Raw genomic sequence first — 21,840 nt, forward strand, 5'->3', positions numbered from 1 at the left:
AAAGGCATGCCTCTTGAACTCATCATACCAGACCCAAGTAACTCTGCATGTGAAACACAGACAGACACAGACACACACACATACACACACACACACACACACACACACACACACACACACATCCTGCGCTCACCTGACCCAAGTACCTCTAATATTCCAGAGTCAGCATATACTCACATTACCCTTTTGGCTAATTGTGACAGACTTTATGGCTAGAGCTATAAACTTTGGGTGTCCGGTGTAATAAAACCAGGGAGGCGGGGAACGTTCTTCCTTGAACTCCAAGAGCAGGGTGTATAGAAACAGGGTTGAATCTCTCTTCAGCAATGCTCATTCCCTCAGTACATTCAGAGTCTCCTCTCATTTTTCTCCTGGGGTGGCATGTTCAGATATAGAGGGAACCAAATACTCCAGCCAAATGCTATGACTCGCAAATGATGCTGACGTTCAGGTGAGCTGTGCCCCCGGTTGGCATTGGAGAGCGTGTGTCTCTACGCTTTCTGGCCAAAGTTAGGAATCATCCCTGAAGTTGCTGAACTACAAACCCGTTTGAAAGGCAGTGGGAGGTGAAATTTCACCTTGAGCCACGTGGCCCCAACAGTGGAATTCAGCTTCCAGCCTGTTACAAAACTGATCGTGCGTATCAGATATGAAAGCGTGTGTTCACCTTGAATCTCTCTCCTCTCAGACTACTGGGGACAGTATGCTAATGTATTCTGGCCTCCCTCCAATCCTGCCATCAGAAACTCACCTTCTTAACACTCAGTGTGCAGAATCCCTTCTTTCCAGTGTCTACCTGATGGAGGCCATGCATATGCGACCCTTCTTCAGCACAGGGAGTGGGACGTGTTAGTGAAAAGGTTTAGCTCAGAAACTGCTAGATGTTCCGAAAGTAAAAACATTTTGGCTCTCTAACGCACGCCAGCACACTAATGTGAGCTCTGGTCTGTGGGGCTGTAGGAAAGGACAGGCCTGTGTAGAGAACATCACAGATCTGTATGAACTGAGGGCGCTAGGCCGAGCGCAAGTGCAGCACCTTAGAAGCGCGTGCAGAAGTCCCTGCAATAAGTCTCTGCCCTTCCCACCACGCCTCTATCCTGAGTAGACCAGTGCTTAGACTCTGGAATAAAGATCGGTTCCTCGGGACTAGGGAGATAGCTTAGCAGACAATGCGCTTACACAATCATGAGGACCTGAGCTCGGATCCTCGGTCCATGTGAAAAGTCAGGTGCAGCTGGAGCAGTGTGCACCAGTAATGCCTGTGCCAGGGAGGTGGAGACAGGAGCCCCTGCACTCATTGGCCAGTCAGTTCAGCTCTAGGGTCAGTGAGAGGCCCTGTCTCAGAAATAAAATGGAGGGGTCTGGAGAGAGCCCAGTGGTTAGGAGCTTGTATAAAATCTGAGTTTGGGTGCCAGGCAACTTACAACTGTCTGTAACTCCAGCTCTAGGGGATCTAGGGGATCCAATGCCCTCTGGGCTCCACAACACACACACACACACACACACACACACACATGGGCAGACACACATGTATTTAAAATACACATAACTTAAAATAGAGTGGAGAACAATTGAAGAAGAGACGTAATGTTGGCCCTCTGGCTTCCACACACTGTGTGTGTGTGTGTGTGTGTGTGTGTGTGTGTGTGTGTGTGTGTGTACTAATAGAGATGATCCGTTCCCTGCTGTGATGATACACTAGAGGAGAATGGCTCCCTTAAGCTCCTGAGTAGAAAGCAACACACTGCTTGTTTCCCAGACCCATCAAGTCGAAGACTCATCTGAGAAGCTCTGGGAAATAATTTATTTCAAGGCCCTTTCTCCCAAATATTCCGTTCCCACTAGGTCCCAGAGGGGCTGAGCAGAGAGGAAACTGTGATGAGTAATCAAGGTTCTTCCTGTGGTTGGGCGAGTTTGAGAACACTGCCAGGGGCCTGGGGGTACTCAGTAAAGTGCTTGCTACACAAGAGTGAATAGTGGCATGTGCTTGTCACCCCAGCATTGGGGAAGCAGAGACAGGAGGATGCCTGGGACTTGATGGCTGGCCGCCCTAGCCTAACCAGCAAGCTCCTGGGTCTCAGTGACAGATCTCACCTCAATAACTCAAGGTAAGAAGGACATCTGATATTAGTCTCTTGCTTTCATGGGCACCTTCACACACAAGTATACATATTCATGTATCCTCATATGCAAGCACCCCCACCCATACAGACACACATACAGAGAGAGAGAGAGAGAGAGAGAGAGAGAGAGAGAGAGAGAGAGAGAGAGAGACTTAGAACAGCCTGGAGTGGGGATGGCAAAGCAGCCATGCAGAAGAGAAGTTAAATTCTGCACAAGGCTACAGCCCATTCCCCCGACAGAGATTTCCAAGGAAGTCCCAGGCTGAATCAAAGCTAACAGTATTTCTGCAATCATTGTTCCATTCCTGAGTCCCCTGGGACTGTGAAGAAATGTTTATCCCCTTGGCCTTCACAAACCTTCCACCGCTTCTCCAAACCATATTCTAAGCAGAATATTTGTTCTTGGAAAAAAATAAACAGCTATGCCAGAGGAAAGAATGAAAAAGGGAGAGAACCACAGTCATCCACTTCAAACCTTCAGTTTTAAAAATACCTTGCGGGCACTGACCTCATGACTTCCCTGAGGGCACACTTCTCAAACGCTGGAAACTATTTGAAGCTTCAAGGTGTAGGTCAAGTTTAATACTTCAGTCAGTGAGGACTGTTAGCGGCCCTGGCCTTTCACTGTTGAAACTGAATGTCACATTTAGCCTTAGAGCCAAGTCCCAGACTCCCCATGCCTTCTGGATACTTTATGAGGAAATGTGCCAGGATATATGGCACACTTGAAAATTGCTACAAGAGGACCTCATTACCACCACCACCAAAAGAGAGAGAGAAAAAGAGCAACGCATTTGCTAATCAGCCCAATTTAACAATTCCTTTGTGTGTGTATGTGTGTGTGTGTGTGTACATGCAAGAATGTGATATTATACACCATAAATAACAATGTTTATTTGTTGATTTTTTGAAGTTTAAAAAACGAATGTGTGAGGTTTTTTAAAAAGTAATGCTGCCAGGCGGTGGTGGTGCATATTTTTAATCCCAGCACTCAGGAGGCAAAGCCAGGTGGATCTCTGTGAGTTCGAGGCCAGCCTGGTCTACAGAGCAAGATCCAGAACAGGCACTAAACTACACAGAGAAACCCTGTCTCGAAAAACCAAAAAAAAAAAAAAGTAATGCTGTTAGAGCTAGGACAATGAATCAGTTGGTAAATGGCTTCCCCACATGCCTGAGGGCCTGAAGTTAGCCCTTAAAGCCCCACCCCCCCAAAAAAAAACAAAAATGTGAGCATGATAGCAACAAGCTTGCAGTCCAGTGTTAGGGGAGTGGATCCCTGGGGCTCACTAGCCAGCCAGCCTAGCCTACTTGGGTGACCCTGTTTCAAAGGAGGTAAGTGACATTTCTAAGCATGTCACCTCCGGTTGTCCTCTGGCATCCACATGCACATACCCCTGCACACTTACCCAGGTGAATCTGAATCTGCACACACTTGTAAACACACCCAACATGTGCATAAAAACTCAAATAAAACAGTTTGATGGTAATGTTGTTTGAATCAGATATTGTGGGAGACCAAGTATCAGTCAAACGTGGTTGATCTTGGCAGGGACTCAAGCAAGAATTTTCTGTCAGGAATGTGTCAATATGTGAGCTTGTAACATTACCCACCCTTACCTCTGTTTTCTTATTTTGGTATGCTATTGCTCTTATTTTTCAGGAGGCACCACTGTCCTGGCCACAGAGAAGCCAACCATTGTAGACAGCACCATCCAACCAGGTATACCAGATGTCTAGTTTCATACACCTCCCTTCCACTTCCAAACAACATCACTGAGCTCTCTGGTTTCAATTGCTCTAAAGGCCTAGGAAAGATGCCCAGGCATCCGGTCTGAAGGAAAGCTGTAAAAGCCACATGCCTTTGGTCGGTCCTCAGTAAGCGCCAGTGAGCAAGATTCCCTTCCTCATCAGTCATTGCTGAATGACAAGTCCCAGCTACCCCCTAGGGAACTGAGCGACATACTTTGTTTAATTGCAGCACAGCTCTGATGTGGCCTGTGTTTGCAAACTGGAAGAAGGAAATCCCACCAGCCACAGCCTAGCTATTTATTTTCATCACCATCCTGCAAAATCAAGAAGCGCAAAGTTTGTCTGCTGTGCCTGCCACAGAGTTGGCAGTTTTACAACAGCACTTCCAGGGGGTGTGCCACGAGACAGGGCGCAGGAAACCAAGGTTTACACTGTGCCCGGGCAGAGAAACAGCCCAGGAGCAGCCCCCTTATCCTTAGCTATGAGGAAAACCCAAGGACTCTGCACACCCAGCAGTGCGGGTTATCAAAGGCTGCCCTCTTTTGTTTTCTGTTAGTATTCTGTGACATTCTTCCCCACAGACTCCCACGAAGGGAAGCACTTGTATAAGCAACCAGAGTTTTTTTTTAAATACTTTGGAGTTAATCATTAGAGGAAGGTGAGAGAGGTCAGCTTTCCAGATTCTTCCATTTCCTTTATTGAAGTTCACTCAGCCTTGGCCCCGGCAGTCATTTATTAATGGACCGTGTGGTGTGTATCAATGTTTCCTCCACGTTGACTGCAGGAGAGAGGACTAGAAAGGACTGCCCTAATTAGCATGCTTCCTTAAAGGCCATTGTCACCGTTGACCCGATTAAATGGCAAGGCAAACTCCTTCTGTGGAACTTTCCCCCAGTTTTCTGGCACTTAGGCTGACCAAATGCTTGCTCCCATGTAGCCTAAGACCGCTCGCTCAAACATGAGGCAGAGGAATAGTTGCCTAAATGCCCCAAATGCTGTATTCCTGCACACACCTTTCCAGGATATAATTTGACTTTGGGGCCTGTAGCCTATGATGTTGCTAGGCTCTGAACCCAGGCCCTAGCAGCCCTAAGATGCTAGGTCTGTCCACCCACCCTCAAGAGGTCACTCAAACAAATAAGAGATGGCAACAAGCAAAAAAAAGACAGAGTGGGAAGAGGAATCAAGAGGTCCAGAGACACTCAACTCCATCTTAGCGATTCTGACATGAGATTTATGTTTAAATAGAGGGCAAGAGGTATGCTGTCAGCCCTGGGTGAAATCTTCCCAGAGAAAAGTTTCCCCCTCCCGATGGCCCAGGCATGAGCCATCCTCCTCCCAGCATAAGATTTATGGGGAAATCCCAGTATTGTTTTAATAGTCTGATGATACAGGAAGGACACCAGTGTCTCTTTGCAAATATTTTGCTCTTACCAGGCCATTGCAAGGAGGAAGGTCCTGGTCTACATGTCCTGTGGCAGGCTTCTCTAGAGTGGGGCTGTGGGACTGTGGCTCTCAGCATGCTGTCTTTGGAATGAGACAGAGTGAATAGTGGGGTTCTGATGATGTCATGTGTGTTTTAACTGCTCTTCTGGTTCCTTCTCTTGCTGGAAGTGATTAGAGATCCTCTGCAGTAGTCAGCTCTCTGGCTTCATTCATCTCTCTTCTCGCCTATCGAAAGAGCATAGGTATCTTTGAAAACAATCAAAGTGAAGGTCATGGTGACCAGACCACATGTGGTTTTGATAACACATTTGCTTTCTACGGGACCTCTGGGTCATTCTTGTGAAGGCCTTACAAACAGGGACCTGTCAACCCACTCTCAGGGTCTGTCAAGGTCAGAGGACAGGAGTCCAGAGCATGAATCAGTAGGACTTGTGGCTACCACCACCTAGACAAGACTGGTTCAAACAGCCTATCAGACTATTTATTCCATTGTCTGAGTTAGGAATCTGATCTTCACCTCCTCAGTGGAAGGTGATGAACTGTGTGACCTTTGGAAGATAGCTGTTCATTAGAGCGTTCTGGTTAGGTCACTGCATAGGCTTCATGGGGACTTCCAGAGGTCCAGCTCAAGGTTAGGTTGATCACACCTAAACCTTGCTGCATACAGGCTTTCCATACTCCCCAGGTAACAGCAGCAGCAGACAGACCTCAAGGCTTTGTCAAAAATTCTGTTTTCCTGAGCAGTTACAGTCTAAGAAGAATCTTAAGATTCTGTTTTAAGGGCTGAGGGGGTATCTCAGTGAGGAAATGCAAGCATGAGAACCTGAGTTCAATGGCCACACAGAAAACAGGGTACATGGAGCATTCATGGAGGTGGAGATGGGCAGGTTTTAGTGACCCAATCCTAGCAGGCCTAGCCCTACTTGGCAAATTCCAAACCCCAGTGAAAGCCTATCACAAAAAAACAAGGTGGGTGATACCTGAGGAATGGCATCTGAGGTTGACCTCTGACACACAAACATACACACACACACACACACACACACACACACAGACATACACACATGCATGAACACATGAACGTACACACAGAGAGAGACTTCATCTTGAGGATTTTTATCAATATGATAAGCTCAGCAGGAATACAATATCCATATATTGCCTAGGTTGTCATCAGAGGCATAAAAGCCTATTGATGCTTGGACAGAAAGTGCCAACACACACACACACACACACACACACACACACACACACACACACACACACCCGTTTAATGCAGTTCTCTCTGCAAAGGACTTTCACCCTCTGAGGGTCTCCCCACATTGCCCCAGCAGCTCACAGTGTGTTGGTGACCTGTGATTGTGTGTGCTTCCATACCTCACTTGCTTGGACTTTGGGACCAGGGGATGACTAAGCAGAGATCACACGGGACAGGAGCCTTGACTCGAAAATGAAGCCCTTGCTTACATCCTGTGTTCATGACTCAACTGCGGGCAAGATCGTCTCAGTAGCACAGCTGGCACTTGCTCACAGAGGCCGTAAATTTGTTTTCAGTTCGGAAGATTGTTTCCTGCTATTTTTAAGAAGGGATTTAGTCCAATTATTACTACTGAATTTAATGAGAACTGTGCACAACTCCAGGGCCTGGGTAATAATTGAAATCTTGGCTGTTAGTGTCCCTGTGTCTGTGTGTCTTTCCTCCACTTGACTTTCTCATCTTCCTCTCCCCTTCCCCTTTTCGCCTTCTTTCCTAATCCTCTGCAGTTTTCTTTTGTCTTCTACAAATGTCTGTTGATAATTTTAATGTTGAGTCACCCTTTTATCCAGGCTTGAGTTGTCAGCACTGAGCTACACGCTTCACAAATCCCCCGTCCCCCTGAAATGCATTGACTTTTCTAAATGAATAAGACAGCCATATGTCATCAAAACAAGACAAGGAGACAGGGGTCCAATACAATGTAAAAGTTAAATTCTGGGGCTGGCCAGGCTACTGGATGCTAAAGGCAGACCACTGTCCACTGAGGAGAATATTAATGTGAGGAACAACTTACTCCTTGTCATGGTCATTGCTGAAATGCTTTATGATGTCTTCAGAATATTATCCAACATAATGCACAGTGCGGATATCTGGACCAGAGAGCAACTTTTATGTGCTAGCAAAGTGGATGGAACCAAAGCCATGTGGGTTGTGAAGGCTCTCTGCCCTCTTGAATATCTTACAAAGCAGACTGAAGCGGAAAAGTTAAACCCTCACACTTTGACATGGACGTTTCCTACCATGAGGTTACACAACAGTACATTCCAGGGCAAGGACGCTGACCACGCCATCTGCAGAAGTCAGTTTTGCTGCCCAAGGGCGGTAACTTCGGGAGGGAGATTTCTGAGCCTTGTGAAGTCCCACTTCATGCTTCAATAGCTTGCACATGAAAAACCTCTCTCCTCTGACACTCAGGCTGTCCTTTTGCACTAGCTGAGCATGTGCACAATAAACGCATCATGTGACCAACTTTTCTTTTGCAGACAGCTCTGCCCACCCTTTGGGAGGTCACATTACCTCCTTACTATAAGGAATTACATTCCATTTCTGATTATTCATATGGTGTGCTCCTTCCAAAATTGGACATTAGCACTTGAAAAGAATTCCTTGGAAACCAAAACATGCATATTAAATCATCCTTATCTATTTAATAAATCTTCCCATTAGAGCCCCTCCCTCCATTGTTCAGTGGGGGGAGGGGCACTGGAGAGCACAGGAAGAGCTATCGCAGGACTTTGTGTTAAACACTTGGGCAAGTTAAAGAAATGCTCAAAAGGAGACGAGGTCTCCGCCTGACCCTAAGGCAGCCCATAATAACATGCTTTCCTTTATTGTACAAGGCAAGTCCTTTGAGATTCCACTTCAGTTGGGCAGACGCCCCGATGTGCCTCTAGCTGACTCAATACTGCCATCCTGTGGAAGACTGGTCTCGGGCTTGCTGGCCGTGGGGACAGGGGCCTCACAATGATCTCATCTTTGGAATTGTTTTTAGCCACCGCTGACTCCTCCCCCAAACAAAACAGTACTACCCCTGATTTCTTCTTTCAGTACTTCCAAACTCAAGACCCTTTCAGAGAACCAGACTGAGTAAACGAAAGGCTTTGGGGTTATGGAACGCTAAGGTCAGACGCCTTCCTACAAACCCATTAATGCTTTCAGCTTCCAAAGCAAGCATTTGGAAGATTTAAAAAAGTATTTCTGAAGGGTCAATGTTTAAATGAGTTTGGGCTTTCTGTGACCTCAAATCGAGGTTTTAAGTGGAGCGAACAATTTATATGCAAATTTAGAAGTTCACCCAAAAAAAGCCAGAGATTTATTCTGAAATTAATTGACCTGATGGAGAGCACAGAAGAAAGGAAATAATCGCAGGAAAAGGCCTCAGTCCCTCCTCCCTGACACAGGTTTGAGCTGTCAGCTGGCGTGATGGGGGGGGGGGCTAGGCTTCCTGTCAAGTCACATCCCAACTGTGGAGGCTACAGTCAATCTCTTATAAGATTCCTTTCATTGATGAAATCAATTTTTGCGGTTCATCCTCAATAACAGATTACCCTTCCTATTGGCTATTGTGCAAACAGGGGAAATGCCACTGATGCCCCACACACGTGTTCCTTGGAAAGTAACCTTCCTGGAAATCTTATATAAACCTGATTGATTGCCGGGGAAATCCATATTCTTGGTAAAGATGCACACACACACACACACACACACACACACACACACACACACAAATGAAATGGTAGTGCTAAATATGACTTTGCAAACATTTTGACATGTTCAGGCATCTATTAGTTTCTTGGTAATCCTGGATTTTGTGGGTTTCCCAGAGCTTTAGAACAGATATAAGATTATTTTTTTTTTAAAAAAAAAATGTTTTGAGTATTAATGGCCTTCCTGAACCTGGTGGTTAATTCTCCCCATGTGTCTGTCTGTCCTTCCCCACTGAAGAGTTTCCGACCTATGGTTTTAACTGCGAGTTTGGCTGGGGCTCTCACAAGACCTTCTGCCACTGGGAACATGACAGCCACGCGCAGCTCAAGTGGAGCGTGCTGACCAGCAAGACGGGCCCCATTCAGGACCATACAGGTAAGAGTGACACCATGCCTCCATGCTAGGCACATCTTTGGTTACCAGGGAAGGTCCCTGACACCTGCAGCTTTGTGGGTGATAAGAAATGCTAGAAGCGTTCACTTGTGCTTCTGCTTTCTGGAACTCTCAAGATTCCTTTCTGTAATGGAGAGAGGCTTGGGGCAAGAATAGGAATTCTGATTGAGTCTGGCCATGGACAGGCCTTCCTAAAAAAAACAACAAATGGAGCAAGGATGGGAGAGAGCCCTGTTTACTTTTACCAAGGTCAACTTTAGCCACATTCAGTGAACTCAAGCTCATTTTACTTTTTCTGGACTTTTACTAAGGATGTTTTTCAGTAGGGGCCAGTACTTAAAACCAGACATGGTTAAACAAAAAAACAAACAAACAAAACAGACATGGTAGCACGTGCCTGCAATCCAAACACTGAGAAGAGGCACACAGGAGGATCAGAAGTTCAAGGTCATCTTGGCTACATATTGGGTTCCAGGCCAGCATGGGTTCTGTGAGACCCTGCCTCGGAAAAGAAATAATACTGTCCAGTGGGCATTCTCTGTGCGCAAGCACGCCTCGTCGGCGATCTCTGCATCCCAGGCTCGGCTAATGCATGGCCAAGCACAGCGCATCCTGGTGCTTCTTCTCTGGTCCCCTGAGGAAAAGGGAGAACAATTCAGGAGACTTCGCTCAACCTGACCCATTTCCTCTAAGCTCCATACTCCAGCCCTCGACCGTAGTTTCCTCTTACGAGGAGTTGCTGGGAGAGGAATGATTCAGTGTGTGTGTTCCTTCCCATCCTGTTTCTTTGTTTTTTGTTTTGTGGTTTTTTTTTTCCTTTACCTTACATGCAGTTCTTATACAGAGCCGGCAGCATCCTGATAAACAGACATACACCTACTTCCACAGACACACTCCCTACACACACACACACACACACACACACACACACACACACACACACACCACTCCTGAAATATAGTTAGTAGTGGACCACCAAAAGAGTGTTTGGGGGTGCTGAAGAACCCCTACATTTTTGCATGCCCGCCCTGGGGGCGGCTGGCTTGTGGGCTGCCAGATGAGTCGAAAGGTAGCCCACCCTCTCCCATTGTACTGTTCTCTTTTCCACAGTGAATATGAGCACAAAGTAAGCTGAGGGCCCCTTTCTGCCACGGCTACCTCCTTTCCTAATAAGAGTGACAAGGAAATTGGATAAAATTGGACTCCTTCAATTCCGAGACACTTTCCATTGAATCTTAAGACAAGCGGTTTTAGAAAACTTCAAATACTTTGACTGTAAATGGCACTGTACACATAAATGGCATCAGATTAACTAAATGCAATTAGCCAAGACGAAGGCAGCAGTAGCGGGAAAATGGATGCAAAGTGAAGTGAAATGGCTCAGTAGGACCTGACATTCAGAGGGGGTGAAAAGCTGTGTTAGCCGGAGACAAAAGCTAAAAGGCTCACAGAAGCGGAGTGCTAATTGAGAAAATGAAGACCCCGTTCCCGACCCAGAGTCTGGTAAAATGTCTGAAAGGGAAACACCGGCACTTTGTGCGTTGGAGAATCACAAGCCGAGTCCATTTCTGGGATCCACAGCAGAGAAGGGATTCCTTCCGACTATGTGGCTCCTTTGTTCTCCCAGCCGCTCAGCCTGACTGGCAGCTGGCTGTGCCTTCACTAGAAAGAGCCTCCGCTGCACAAGAGATCATCTGGGAGAAGCAGGCATGCCTGGCATGGAAAAGACAGGAACTTGTTAGCGAGGAACCATCTAGATGAAAACAGCCCCCACCTGCCAGCGTTCATGTCCTTGGGCACTCCCAGGATATTCACTTCTCTTTTTCTTTTTTGAGACAGGGATTCACTCATGCCAGAGCTGGCCTTAAATTCCCACTGTATGGCTGATGATGACCTCGAACTTCTAATCCTCCTGCCTCTACCTTGGAGTGCTAGGGTTATAGGCATGTGCCACCACACCCAGGTTTATATGGTGCTAAGGAAGGAACCCAGGGCTTCATGCATGCTAGACAACACTGTACAAACCGTGCTCCACCCCCCAGACCTACGCTTTTTAATAATATTATTAGGAAGCTAGGCAAAGTAGTGCTCACTAGAATTCCAGCCCTCAGAAGGAGGACCGCAAGTTCAAGGCCAGCCCATAGTGAAACTCCTTCTCAAGTCAATGATAATGATATTTGGAACTTTGCAAATTGGATGTTGAGGCATTTTAAAATTATTGCTACTTTGGTGACATTCCTAACTTTGAATGGTAAAGGAATTGCACTGGGTTCTGTGCTCTTGACTTTAGGAATGGATCTGTGTACCTCTTAATAAGCGATTCCAGCTTCTTTGCCTTGTTCACTGAATGCTGGGGGGGGGGGATGCAGTAAGGGTAAAAGAGAACCCAGTGAGGACTGGGGAGATGGTCCTGTCAGTAAAGTGCCTGTCATGCCAATATAAGGACCTGAGTTCAGATCTCCAGCACCCAGGCATGGCCTTGTGTACCTATAATCCCACTGTTGAAAGGTAGAGACTAGAGGGTCTTTGGGGCTGAAGGTCAGCCTGTCCAACCAAATCAGGGACTCTAGATTCACTGAGAGACCATCTTAAAACAAGGTGGGGAAGAGATTGAGGGATGCCCAGCATCCATTTCTGGCCTCCACACACACATGCATGCACCCATACATACACACACACACACAAAGACTCACCCATAATCATAGCTCAGGAGGTGAGAGGAATTTCTCTGAGAGATGGTGCCAGGGTATAGTTGAGACAAAGGCTATGTGCGCAGCAGTTAGACTGGCGGCCGAAGTGTGGGCCCCATAATCTTGTTTCCTCCCTTTGCCGTTACCCACTACAGTCTTTTCCCAAAGGATCGCAGAACAGGTGTGCTTTTTCCCTGAGCATCTCAGTGGACCAACCTGCCACTCACTGAGGCAATGGCACTGTCACAAAGGGACACCCAGGTCCTGACATCTCAGCAGGATGATAGAAACCCAGGAGTACCAGAATCAGCAGGCACTCAGGGCACACTCCCCACGAGGGTAGAGAGTGATGCTCTGCAGTGTCTCATACACATGTGGATCAGGGACCTATGTCCACTCTTCCTCATGGATCCACTCACTGACTTAACAAGAGCATCCATGGGAGCTCAGGTTGATTGCCCAGTAAGAGAAGAGCTGCCTACTGAGACACGTAGAGACTACCGGAACCAGGCATGAGGACATGCCCACATATGCATGGTGAAAAGGTACCTCACAGGCCTGCAAGCCTGTGAGCCAGGGAAGGAAACACCCTACTGGCCTCTGAGGCCCAAGCATCACGTTACATCCCCGGTTACCTCAGGTGAGGTGTGGGAGTTTGTGATTCCTATTCAGAGAGCAAAAAGGCAGCCCACAGGTTGTGTTTAGACCAGGTGGAGGCAAGCACAAACGTTCCCACTGGGGGTCATTAGAGCAAGGCCAACAGGCAGTCCTCATGGCGCCATAAGCGCGGCCGTTGCCAAATGGCGCGTTCAAAATGAGTGTCAGAAATGCGGGCTTGCTTCTCCTTGGGCCTGAAGCACGGCAGACAGAAGCAGGCTCTCAGGTGAGAGCCAAACTCTTGGGCACAGCTGAGAAATTCATAGACCAGTAACATACACTAAAGGGAAAAGAAGAACATTTATTTGTTTAAAGATGCTCAGGGATTGGTGAGATGACTCAGTGGAGGAGGCGGAGTGCCTGCTTTGTAAACACAAGGGTGTGAATTTAATCCCCAGAATCCATCTTTAAAAAAAAAATAAAATAAAATAAAACAAAACAGGTATGGCTTGTTGTCCTAGCACTAGGGACAGGTAGACAGGTTGAAGTTGGCCTTTCAACCTATCCTATTCGTGGAGCTGTAAGTTGTTGACACCCTGTCTCAGAAGACAAAATGATTAGCATCTGGAGAGTAATGCCCAGGGTAGGCCCCTGGCTTTTACCTGCATAGTATAGGTGTGCTGAAACATTTTAAAGTCACTTTCTCCGAAGTCTGGAGACAGACTGCGCATAGTGTCTACCTTTCATAGTGTGAAGACAGGTATAAGTTACAGCCTGGCTCCCTGTGATACTGTGATCCAGGTAAGCAGTGCCCAAAGTCCACTCAATGCCTCTTAGAGTAAGGCCACAAGTGCCCATGGGGTTACTAATAACTGCATCTGCTCTTCCCACTGGCTGCTTGGCTCCTTGGTGCCCCGCCCAGGAGAATGTCTTTATGGGTAGGTAGTTCTTGACAGGAGAGAGAGAAAAGTGCTGTGGACTTGTCTGGTCTCCCTGACACAGAGTTTTGCCTCAGCAGGAGATGGCAACTTCATCTATTCCCAAGCTGATGAAAATCAGAAGGGCAAAGTGGCCCGCCTGGTGAGCCCCGTGGTCTATTCCCAGAGCTCTGCCCACTGCATGACCTTCTGGTATCACATGTCCGGCTCTCATGTCGGTACCCTGAGGGTCAAACTGCGCTACCAGAAGCCAGAGGAATATGATCAGCTGGTCTGGATGGTGGTCGGGCACCAAGGAGACCACTGGAAAGAAGGGCGTGTCTTGCTGCACAAATCTCTGAAACTGTATCAGGTACGAACTCTCCACAAAGGGAGGATTGGGGGTCTGGGACAGTGGGGTGTGTGGAATGCTTCCCCACCCTGAAACTGTTGCCTCTGTGACGTTTGTCTTGGTGACATGTCTCACTGTCTCTTAGATGACAGCAGGAAAAAGGAAAAAAAATCTCCATTATAATTCATTCTAAGATATCACAGATACCATGTCTTTCATTTAAAGCTTTTCTTCCTTTATGAAAAATGAATGTGAAGAGAGATTTGAATCACCTCTGCCACTGATAGGGAAGAAAGAGTAACTCTCCTGTGTCTATGTGCAATCTTGTGAGTTTAACTCACGTGAAGTCTCATGAACTTGAGTCAAAGTTTTGACTGAGAGAGTGTTTGCAACCCTTGATGTTGAAGGCGGGGCTTTAAAATACTGTGAAAAACATTTCATTTTTTCAGGTGATTTTTGAAGGTGAAATCGGGAAAGGAAACCTGGGTGGGATCGCTGTGGATGACATCAGTATTAACAACCACATTTCTCAGGAGGACTGTGCAAGTAAGGATGGGTTTGGGGTGGGAATGCATGAAGCCCTTTGCCCTGGCAGGATTATTAGCATGTGACAGTTTTGCCTTGTCATTTAGACCAGAAGTCAAATGCAGACAGGGTGTAAAGTGGGGCGGTTTATCTTCACTTACTTCCTCCTCTAACCTAGTCACGTAGAAGGTCTGATTGACGCCTCCAGAATCCAAAGACTGCAGCTTAGAAGTCATATCTGGCATATGGAAACATTTTGATAGAGAATAGAAACACACAGACATCTGGACATTGCCATATCTGAGTGTGGAAACAAAGCCGTGGGCCTTCAAACATGTTGATAACAGAGAATTTAATTAAGATTACATTGTCAATGAGTCAGAGACACCATCATTTGCCTCTGTATTCTAAATAAGTAGATACCTCTGGCTCTGCCACTAGCTGACGTGACTTGGCAGGTAATGGCGATTCAGAGATCTACCTAACAGAGTTGATCATGATGGGCTTGTGCTGTCCACAGATGAAAATTGGACTTAGAAAGCCAATTCATATTCCCCGGTTCTTGATCCATAATTACAAATAGCATCACTAATGACAATGTAATAGCACAGTAATTAGTCTTAAGCCCCATTTGCTACACTGAAACTTTTGTTATATATCATTACATAATAGGCTGTTAATTATAACAGAAGGAAATAAGCCTGCTGGGCAAATTGAAGACAAAGGAGGCCTGTTGGCTACAGTGGGTTTTGGGCCATTTCAATAACTTACAAGTCTTTTATTATGTAATACATCGACTATGTGTAATCCTTAAAGGGGCAATAATTGGATACCATTAGTTGAAGAAACTGAAAAAAAGAAAGACAGTAACTAATGGTCTGCTTCTTTGTTCTACATAAGGAAACCTCTTCAACGGCACCCTACCCAACAGACAATACGGCTTAATAGTTCAGCTGACGTTGTTTTTGCAAATTATTCATTTCTATGGCTACCTGGCAATTCAAATGTGTATTTCATGTAGTTAACACACTATGTGTAATAGTGTATTCCTCCCCCAAGCTGAGACTAAGAAGGGGATGTTCCAGGGATAGAAGAGCAAATTCCATGAATGAAAACAAAGCAATAAACTCAGTTCAGGCCAATAAGTTCTAACTGGCTGTGTACTATATGCAAAGCAATGTGCCACGCAGTACAGTGAATTAGATGGACGCGGGGTTTGTGAGTTTTTTCTTTTAATGGCTTTCGCCTACTTAGGTAGAGCAATAAAGAGTGGTCTAAAAGGGCTGGTTGAGACAGCAAGCTGAAGACCTGATCTGGGATCCCTAGTACCCAGGCACAGATGTGTACTAACACATCTGTAATTTCAGCATTGGGTAGGCAGATAGGTAGATCTCTGGAGCACATGGGCCAGCCAATCTACCTGAATCAGTGAACTCCAGGCTTGATGAAAGATCCTGTCTCCAAAACTTAGATGAAAAGAAATTGAGAAATGACACTTAATGTCAGCCTCTGGTCTTCACATGCATATGTGTGTGATTATATAATTACTCACAAAATATATGTTACTGGACAATCTAGTCATAGAGGCTATGAGTACTAACTATTTATGAACCATTCATTTGAACAAATTTACTAAAGTGTTTATTATGTATTCGACAAGGTTTTAAATTCAGGGATAGCAGGGCACTCAGGACTGTATCCAATCCCAAGGCTCCACTTTTCCCATAGAATTTTATTTTACTTATTTCTGATAAGTACAGGAAGAAGTTTCCTGGCTCAAAGAAGCATTGGGCTGTTTCAAAAGCGAGTTCAGTACACACCAACAATAGGAGGCAGCTGCCAGCATGCTATAGCCTCGTAGTGATGGGTCCATTCCCCCTGGTGCTTCTCATCTTCATCAGCCTTCCACAGTCCACGTGCCAAAAACCCATCCCTCTGCCCTTCACAGCATCTTAATAGCATTTCTGAGTCCTGTAGAGGGACACTGTGCAATCTGAACGACTATGAAAGGCCAGCAGAGGGTTGGGGGGGGGGGTCCGTGCAGTTTGGGTGAATCACATCTGTTTTATTTTATTGGCGGTTTCAACATCTCTTTCCATTCTCTTTGCCTTGTCAGAACCAACAGACCTAGATAAAAAGAACACAGAAATTAAAATTGATGAAACAGGTAAATTCATCTTACTGCTCAGCCTCTATTTTAATTTCCTATGGTTTTTGTTGTTTGTAAATAAGCATCTCTGAAATCCTCATACACGAGTGTATCCAGGCAGTTCAGATAAAATGAGTCCCTGTGCCTGAGTGGGTGTGGCTTGGATCCTTGTCACAAAGTGCTGTATGTCCTTAGCTGCCTAGGGGACTTGGGAGGGACACTGTGAGGTGGCACTTCCAGGAGTAAGTATACCCAACCCCTCCCTGCCTGAGATTTTCCACTGAAACACAATCACAAAATTATGGAGACTATTCATGTCATCATTTGAAGGCAACAAATCCTTGTGTTTCCTCGCCTCCCAGGTGGAATCTTGAGGAGGGCAGAAACCTAGCTTCTCTGGGGTCTGATCCTGTTTCCTGTCACCCCGCAGTCTGGGGGTGACGTTGACAATGGGACTTTCTTAGGGACTGCTTTACACGCCAAGCAGTAAAGACCCGTGTTCCACAGGGCACGCTTTCTCCCATTTGACAGACATCAGGACTGTAACAAAAGGAGCAAAGTTCATCAGGGGTAGCCTTGGGTGTTTGATCAACTCTAAAAATGTGTGGTTTGGGTTAGTATTTCCTCGGTGCTCAGATGTAAGACACAGTATCAGGGCTAGGTCCTGGAAGCTTCCAAACTGCCTGGCCAGCACTGCTCAGAGCTGGCAGGGACAGTGAGGCACCATTGTCATCTGCTGCCTTTGGAAACGTGGTCCTACCATATGCACGGCCAGCACAGACCATCAAAAACACCGAACACAGGCCTGCGATGCCTGAAATGTTAGCACATTACCGAGTCCACACAGCTGTAAACTTTATTAGAAGTTGTTTCAAAACAATCTTTCATCAAGGGAGAGAGTATTAATATGCCCCCAAGACTTGTTTTCCCTTGTTTAGGGACTCGCATCTCATATTTTTAGTTCTCGCTGATTGGAATCTCAGTTGATCAGAGCACCATTAAGTAAACACCACACAAGCTGCCCATTAGCATTTCAGGCCTGCTCCTAGCACCAGGTAATTAGACTCAAAGCTCCCATGCTAATAACGTCTCATGTTCCACTCTACAGCAAACACATCCCTAGTGACTCCTTTGCAGAACAGCGTGACCATCTCCAGCAACACTGCCAGGGTGGTGAAGACGCTATTAAATGTCTTCTCTTTGGCACAGCAACAGACACTGTTTCTTAATCGGTGCCACAGCCCTTTCTGCATGATAGGAGTAGGCATTAGTTTATTCAGGAAAAAAATGTCTCTCTTTCAGTATTACTAGATAGTTTGGGGTTTAAGGGTGTTCATGGCTTTCTGTGTAAAAACCCACAGGGACACTAGGAACAGCATCTGGGCCTGCCTGGGAAGTCAGGTAGAATATAGGAGAATGTTTAGATCCACCCGCCGAACACAGTACACAACTGTGTGGCCAAGATTTGACAAAACTTCACACCTACACACCGAAGGCTGGGGATGTAGCTCAGCTGCTGGAATGCTTACCCAGCATGCACTAAACTTTGGGTTTAATCGCATATGTATTAGGCATAATGGTACATGTCTACTATCCCAACACCAAGGAAGTGGAGGCAGGAGGATTGGCAAAGTCATCTTCTGCTATATGTCAAGCTCAAGGCCAGCCTGGGCTTTCGAGACCCTGACTCATCATAACTAACTCTCTGGATGAGAACTATAAACATATCTGTCACTCTAGAGTGATATAAACTAGGTTGTGACCTCAGTGTCCACCTCCAAACCCCAGCACCCTCACCTCCCATCTCCCCACTCCTCCAGCACTGGAGCATGGAATGGCTCACAGGTCCCTCCCCTTTTTCCTGGTCTTCTGTCTACTCACATATGGCCTCTCAGCATTCATGAGTCCATCTTGTCTCCTTCCTTAGGGAGCACCCCAGGATACGAAGGGGAAGGTGATAGCGACGAGAACATCTCCAGGAAGCCAGGCAACGTGCTTAAGACCCTGGACCCCATCCTCATCACCATCATCGCCATGAGTGCCCTGGGGGTACTCCTGGGTGCCGTCTGTGGAGTTGTTCTGTATTGTGCCTGTTGGCACAATGGGATGTCGGAAAGAAACCTGTCTGCCCTGGAGAACTATAACTTTGAACTTGTGGATGGCGTGAAGTTGAAAAAAGACAAACTGAACCCACAGAGCAATTACTCCGAGGCATGAAGGCGCCGAGCTGGAGGGAGCACCGGAGGACTGAGGTGGGAGGACAGTGGAGGTGCGGGGACTCTGTTGCTCTGCTCTCACTGTAAGCTGGGAAGGGCGTCTGTGACGCCACGCCAGGCTTTTCTCAGGAGCTTCAATGAGCGTCACCTACAGGCGCAAGCAGGTGACTGGTAACAACCGGAATCATGTACAGCCCGCTTTCTTGGTTTCGTTTGGATAATCAGAAGCCAGTTGAGACCAAGTGTGACTGACTTCATGGTTCATCCTCTTTGTCCCCTTTTTCCTCTCTCTCCTTACCCTGTGATGGATTCTTCTCGGAAACCGCAAAATCCAAGATGCTGGCACCAGGCGTTGTTCAGTGGGCCCTTTTGATGGATATGTGACCTGTAGCCCAGTGCCCAGAGCCTATTAGCATAATCACGTTTCAGGGGATGCCAACATCCACCTTTGCCTCGCTACCCACAGCGAGCACAAGAGGGGTAAAAGAATTAGACTATTTTGTCTGCAAAGTACTGTGGCCTCAGTACCCATATCGCGTGTCAGCTCTGTTTACCAAGCAATACCGACAGATTTTCTTGATGTTTTACAGTGTTGTACCGAATCTCGTGTTTGTGACCTCCATTCAGAATACCATACCATGCAGCCACCAAACTGCTGGCACCCGGGTGTCCCGCTGATGACCACCACAAGTCTTCGGCACTGGCTAGTCTTCGTCCTCTCAAGTGCCTTTTTGTTTGTACTGGTTCCTTGTGTCCCGTGGATGACCCACTCTGTTTCTGGTGAAAACCCTCCTCTTCAATCAGACCTGGTGGCCCACTGACTAAGAAGAAAGTATATTTTAGTGTGCTATGCCGACCCCGGGAAGGCAAGGGCTCTGAAGACCTGGCAACGTGGCTTACTCATTCTGCTTTTTTCTGAAGTTCAATGTCATGTCTCTTGACCCTTTGTATAAAGCTGCAACGTTCTCTCTCACTGTTCTTTCCAATGGAATGTATTTTCAGATGTAAACTCTTGGCTTTTTCTCTCCTCCCTCCGTCCTTCCTTCCTCTCTTAGAATTGAAGCATTTGCCACTGTCCAGAATGAACCTTGCAGCTTTAACCTGCTGGCGATGGCGAACAATTTTACTAGACTTTATGTTTTAAGATAATTAAGTAAGGGGAATTCCTAACTTTGTCCCCCAAAGTCTAACTTTGGGTTTCTTGTTAACTGGTTAAAGTGACAGTATCTTTTTTCCTGAAGCCATGTGCCCATCCATTCTGATTAGATTGATATTTGACAGGAATGTTTTCGTCTAACGGAAGTCTTAAGTTGAAAGAGAAAAGAATACAAACTGGCTTCCAGATGAGACCCACAGGAAACACTGAATAGAATCCCCGAGTCTAAAAGGACATGACAGTTTTACATCCAAATATACAAAATGACCTGAGAACCTTGCAGTTTTGTTATTGGGTCCGAGGAGGGAGGTTAAAGGAGCAGCTCATTTAAGAAATAAACAATAAACCTGATGCCTGAGGCAAAGCTATTTTAAGACCAGGCAGAAGGGGTGCATAAAATCCAAACAACAGCCATTCAGCAGAAACCCTGAAAAAAATAAATTTTAATGAATGCTTTTAGAAACTTCCAATGGCTCATAAAGAGAAAAGGCCTACCTTAGAGCTGGCAAGGCGTACCCCTCCACAGCACAAAGAGGTAGATATCTTAACCCAAAGCAGCTTTCCAGCTGGTGGACTCTGTCTTGCTGAGCTGTACATAAGAACTCTGGACTCGACCTTTCGCGTGTGGCTACAGGTCTCAGTTATTGTTTCTTGGAGATCATGTTTGCTTCCTGGACGAAGGGTCCATTCACCTTGGTTTAATGGGATTGTGAATGTCTTTTTTCCAGGAAAGTATTGATCACTTTAAAAAAATAAAAATAAAAAGACTATGTTTCCATTCCCAGGGGCATCTATTCACTTGTTACAATCATACTGGGAGGAAAGCATTAAGTGAGAGTTTGTTTCTAAGGCAACAGACTCGACCCGTGTCCTCAGCCAAGGAAAAATGATACTGCAACTTTAAATTTTAAAGTACCTTGCACTGATAAATATATTTAAAAGTTATATGTTTATAAAGTTATTAATTTGTAAAGGCAGTGTTACAAAATGTTCAGTTTATATTGTTTTAGATTGTTTCGTAATTTTTAAAGGTGTAAAATAACATATTTTTTCTTTATTGAAATCTATAAGACTTTCTGTAGTAAGATGTCTCATTTTCTGGTATATTATTGCTTCATGTTTTGTACCCTCATAAAATTTTGTGCAAATTTTTTTTACAGAAATTTTTATTTTCTATGATGATATGTATGGCACTTGTAAATTGTTGTTTCAAAATGAACAGCGAAGCCTTAACTTGAAATGACATTTGTATTCTCTGAGTAGCATAAAAAAAAAAAAACCACCTAGAATGAACTGTAATTTAAGCTCCAAACTACACATTCCAAAGAAGCAGTTGAATTAAACATTTTCATAGAAATCCCAAACCTGATGGCTGTTATTCCATTAGCTCTGTTCTTGTTAAAGATGTTGGGGGTCAGCCCAATGTCCAGTACCTTCCAAGATTGAAGTTATCTTTTCGAAAGAATCTCCTAGTGGGAGAGAGCAAGCAGACCCCTCCTTCCCAAAGCAAGAATCTGAAACCAGGTCTTCAGGGGTGAGCAAGGCAGAAGTGGCCTCTAAGTGGACACTTTTTTCACCCAAAATATATTGGTTTGTACATCCACGTGGTGACGCTGGTTTTATGATACAAACAGATTACTGTTGGTGACTCTTGCTTCTGTAGGAAACAGGTAAATTTACATACTGATTATATACTAAATTTAGGGAAAGGGGAAAACTGAGTATATATAGTGTTATAACTGTCCGTTTAGTAAGCCTTGGGGAAATGCCCATTTCTTTGGG

General features: G+C 45.7%; 1 protein-coding gene across 5 annotated transcripts in view; it reads left to right on the top strand.

The window, feature by feature from the left end:
- The window catches only part of Nrp1 (neuropilin 1), a 156,225-nt gene extending 134,803 nt beyond the window's left edge, over positions 1–21,422 (top strand). For 4 of the 5 annotated variants that reach the window (XM_028887838.2, XM_028887840.2, XM_028887837.2 and 1 more), the window contains 6 exons: positions 3,784–3,843; positions 9,301–9,438; positions 13,762–14,033; positions 14,462–14,558; positions 16,654–16,704; positions 18,614–21,422. In XM_028887838.2, coding sequence (XP_028743671.1) covers positions 3,784–3,843; positions 9,301–9,438; positions 13,762–14,033; positions 14,462–14,558; positions 16,654–16,704; positions 18,614–18,903 — 908 coding nt within the window. In that variant the 3' untranslated portion in view covers positions 18,904–21,422. The remainder of the gene's footprint in view (positions 1–3,783; positions 3,844–9,300; positions 9,439–13,761; positions 14,034–14,461; positions 14,559–16,653; positions 16,705–18,613) is intronic. The other variant, XM_028887841.2, reaches the window with a different exon arrangement.
- Positions 21,423–21,840: the final 418 nt, after the last annotated feature.

The sequence above is a fragment of the Peromyscus leucopus genome, chromosome 5, assembly GCF_004664715.2.
Source record: "Peromyscus leucopus breed LL Stock chromosome 5, UCI_PerLeu_2.1, whole genome shotgun sequence".
Lineage (NCBI taxonomy): Eukaryota > Metazoa > Chordata > Mammalia > Rodentia > Cricetidae > Peromyscus > Peromyscus leucopus.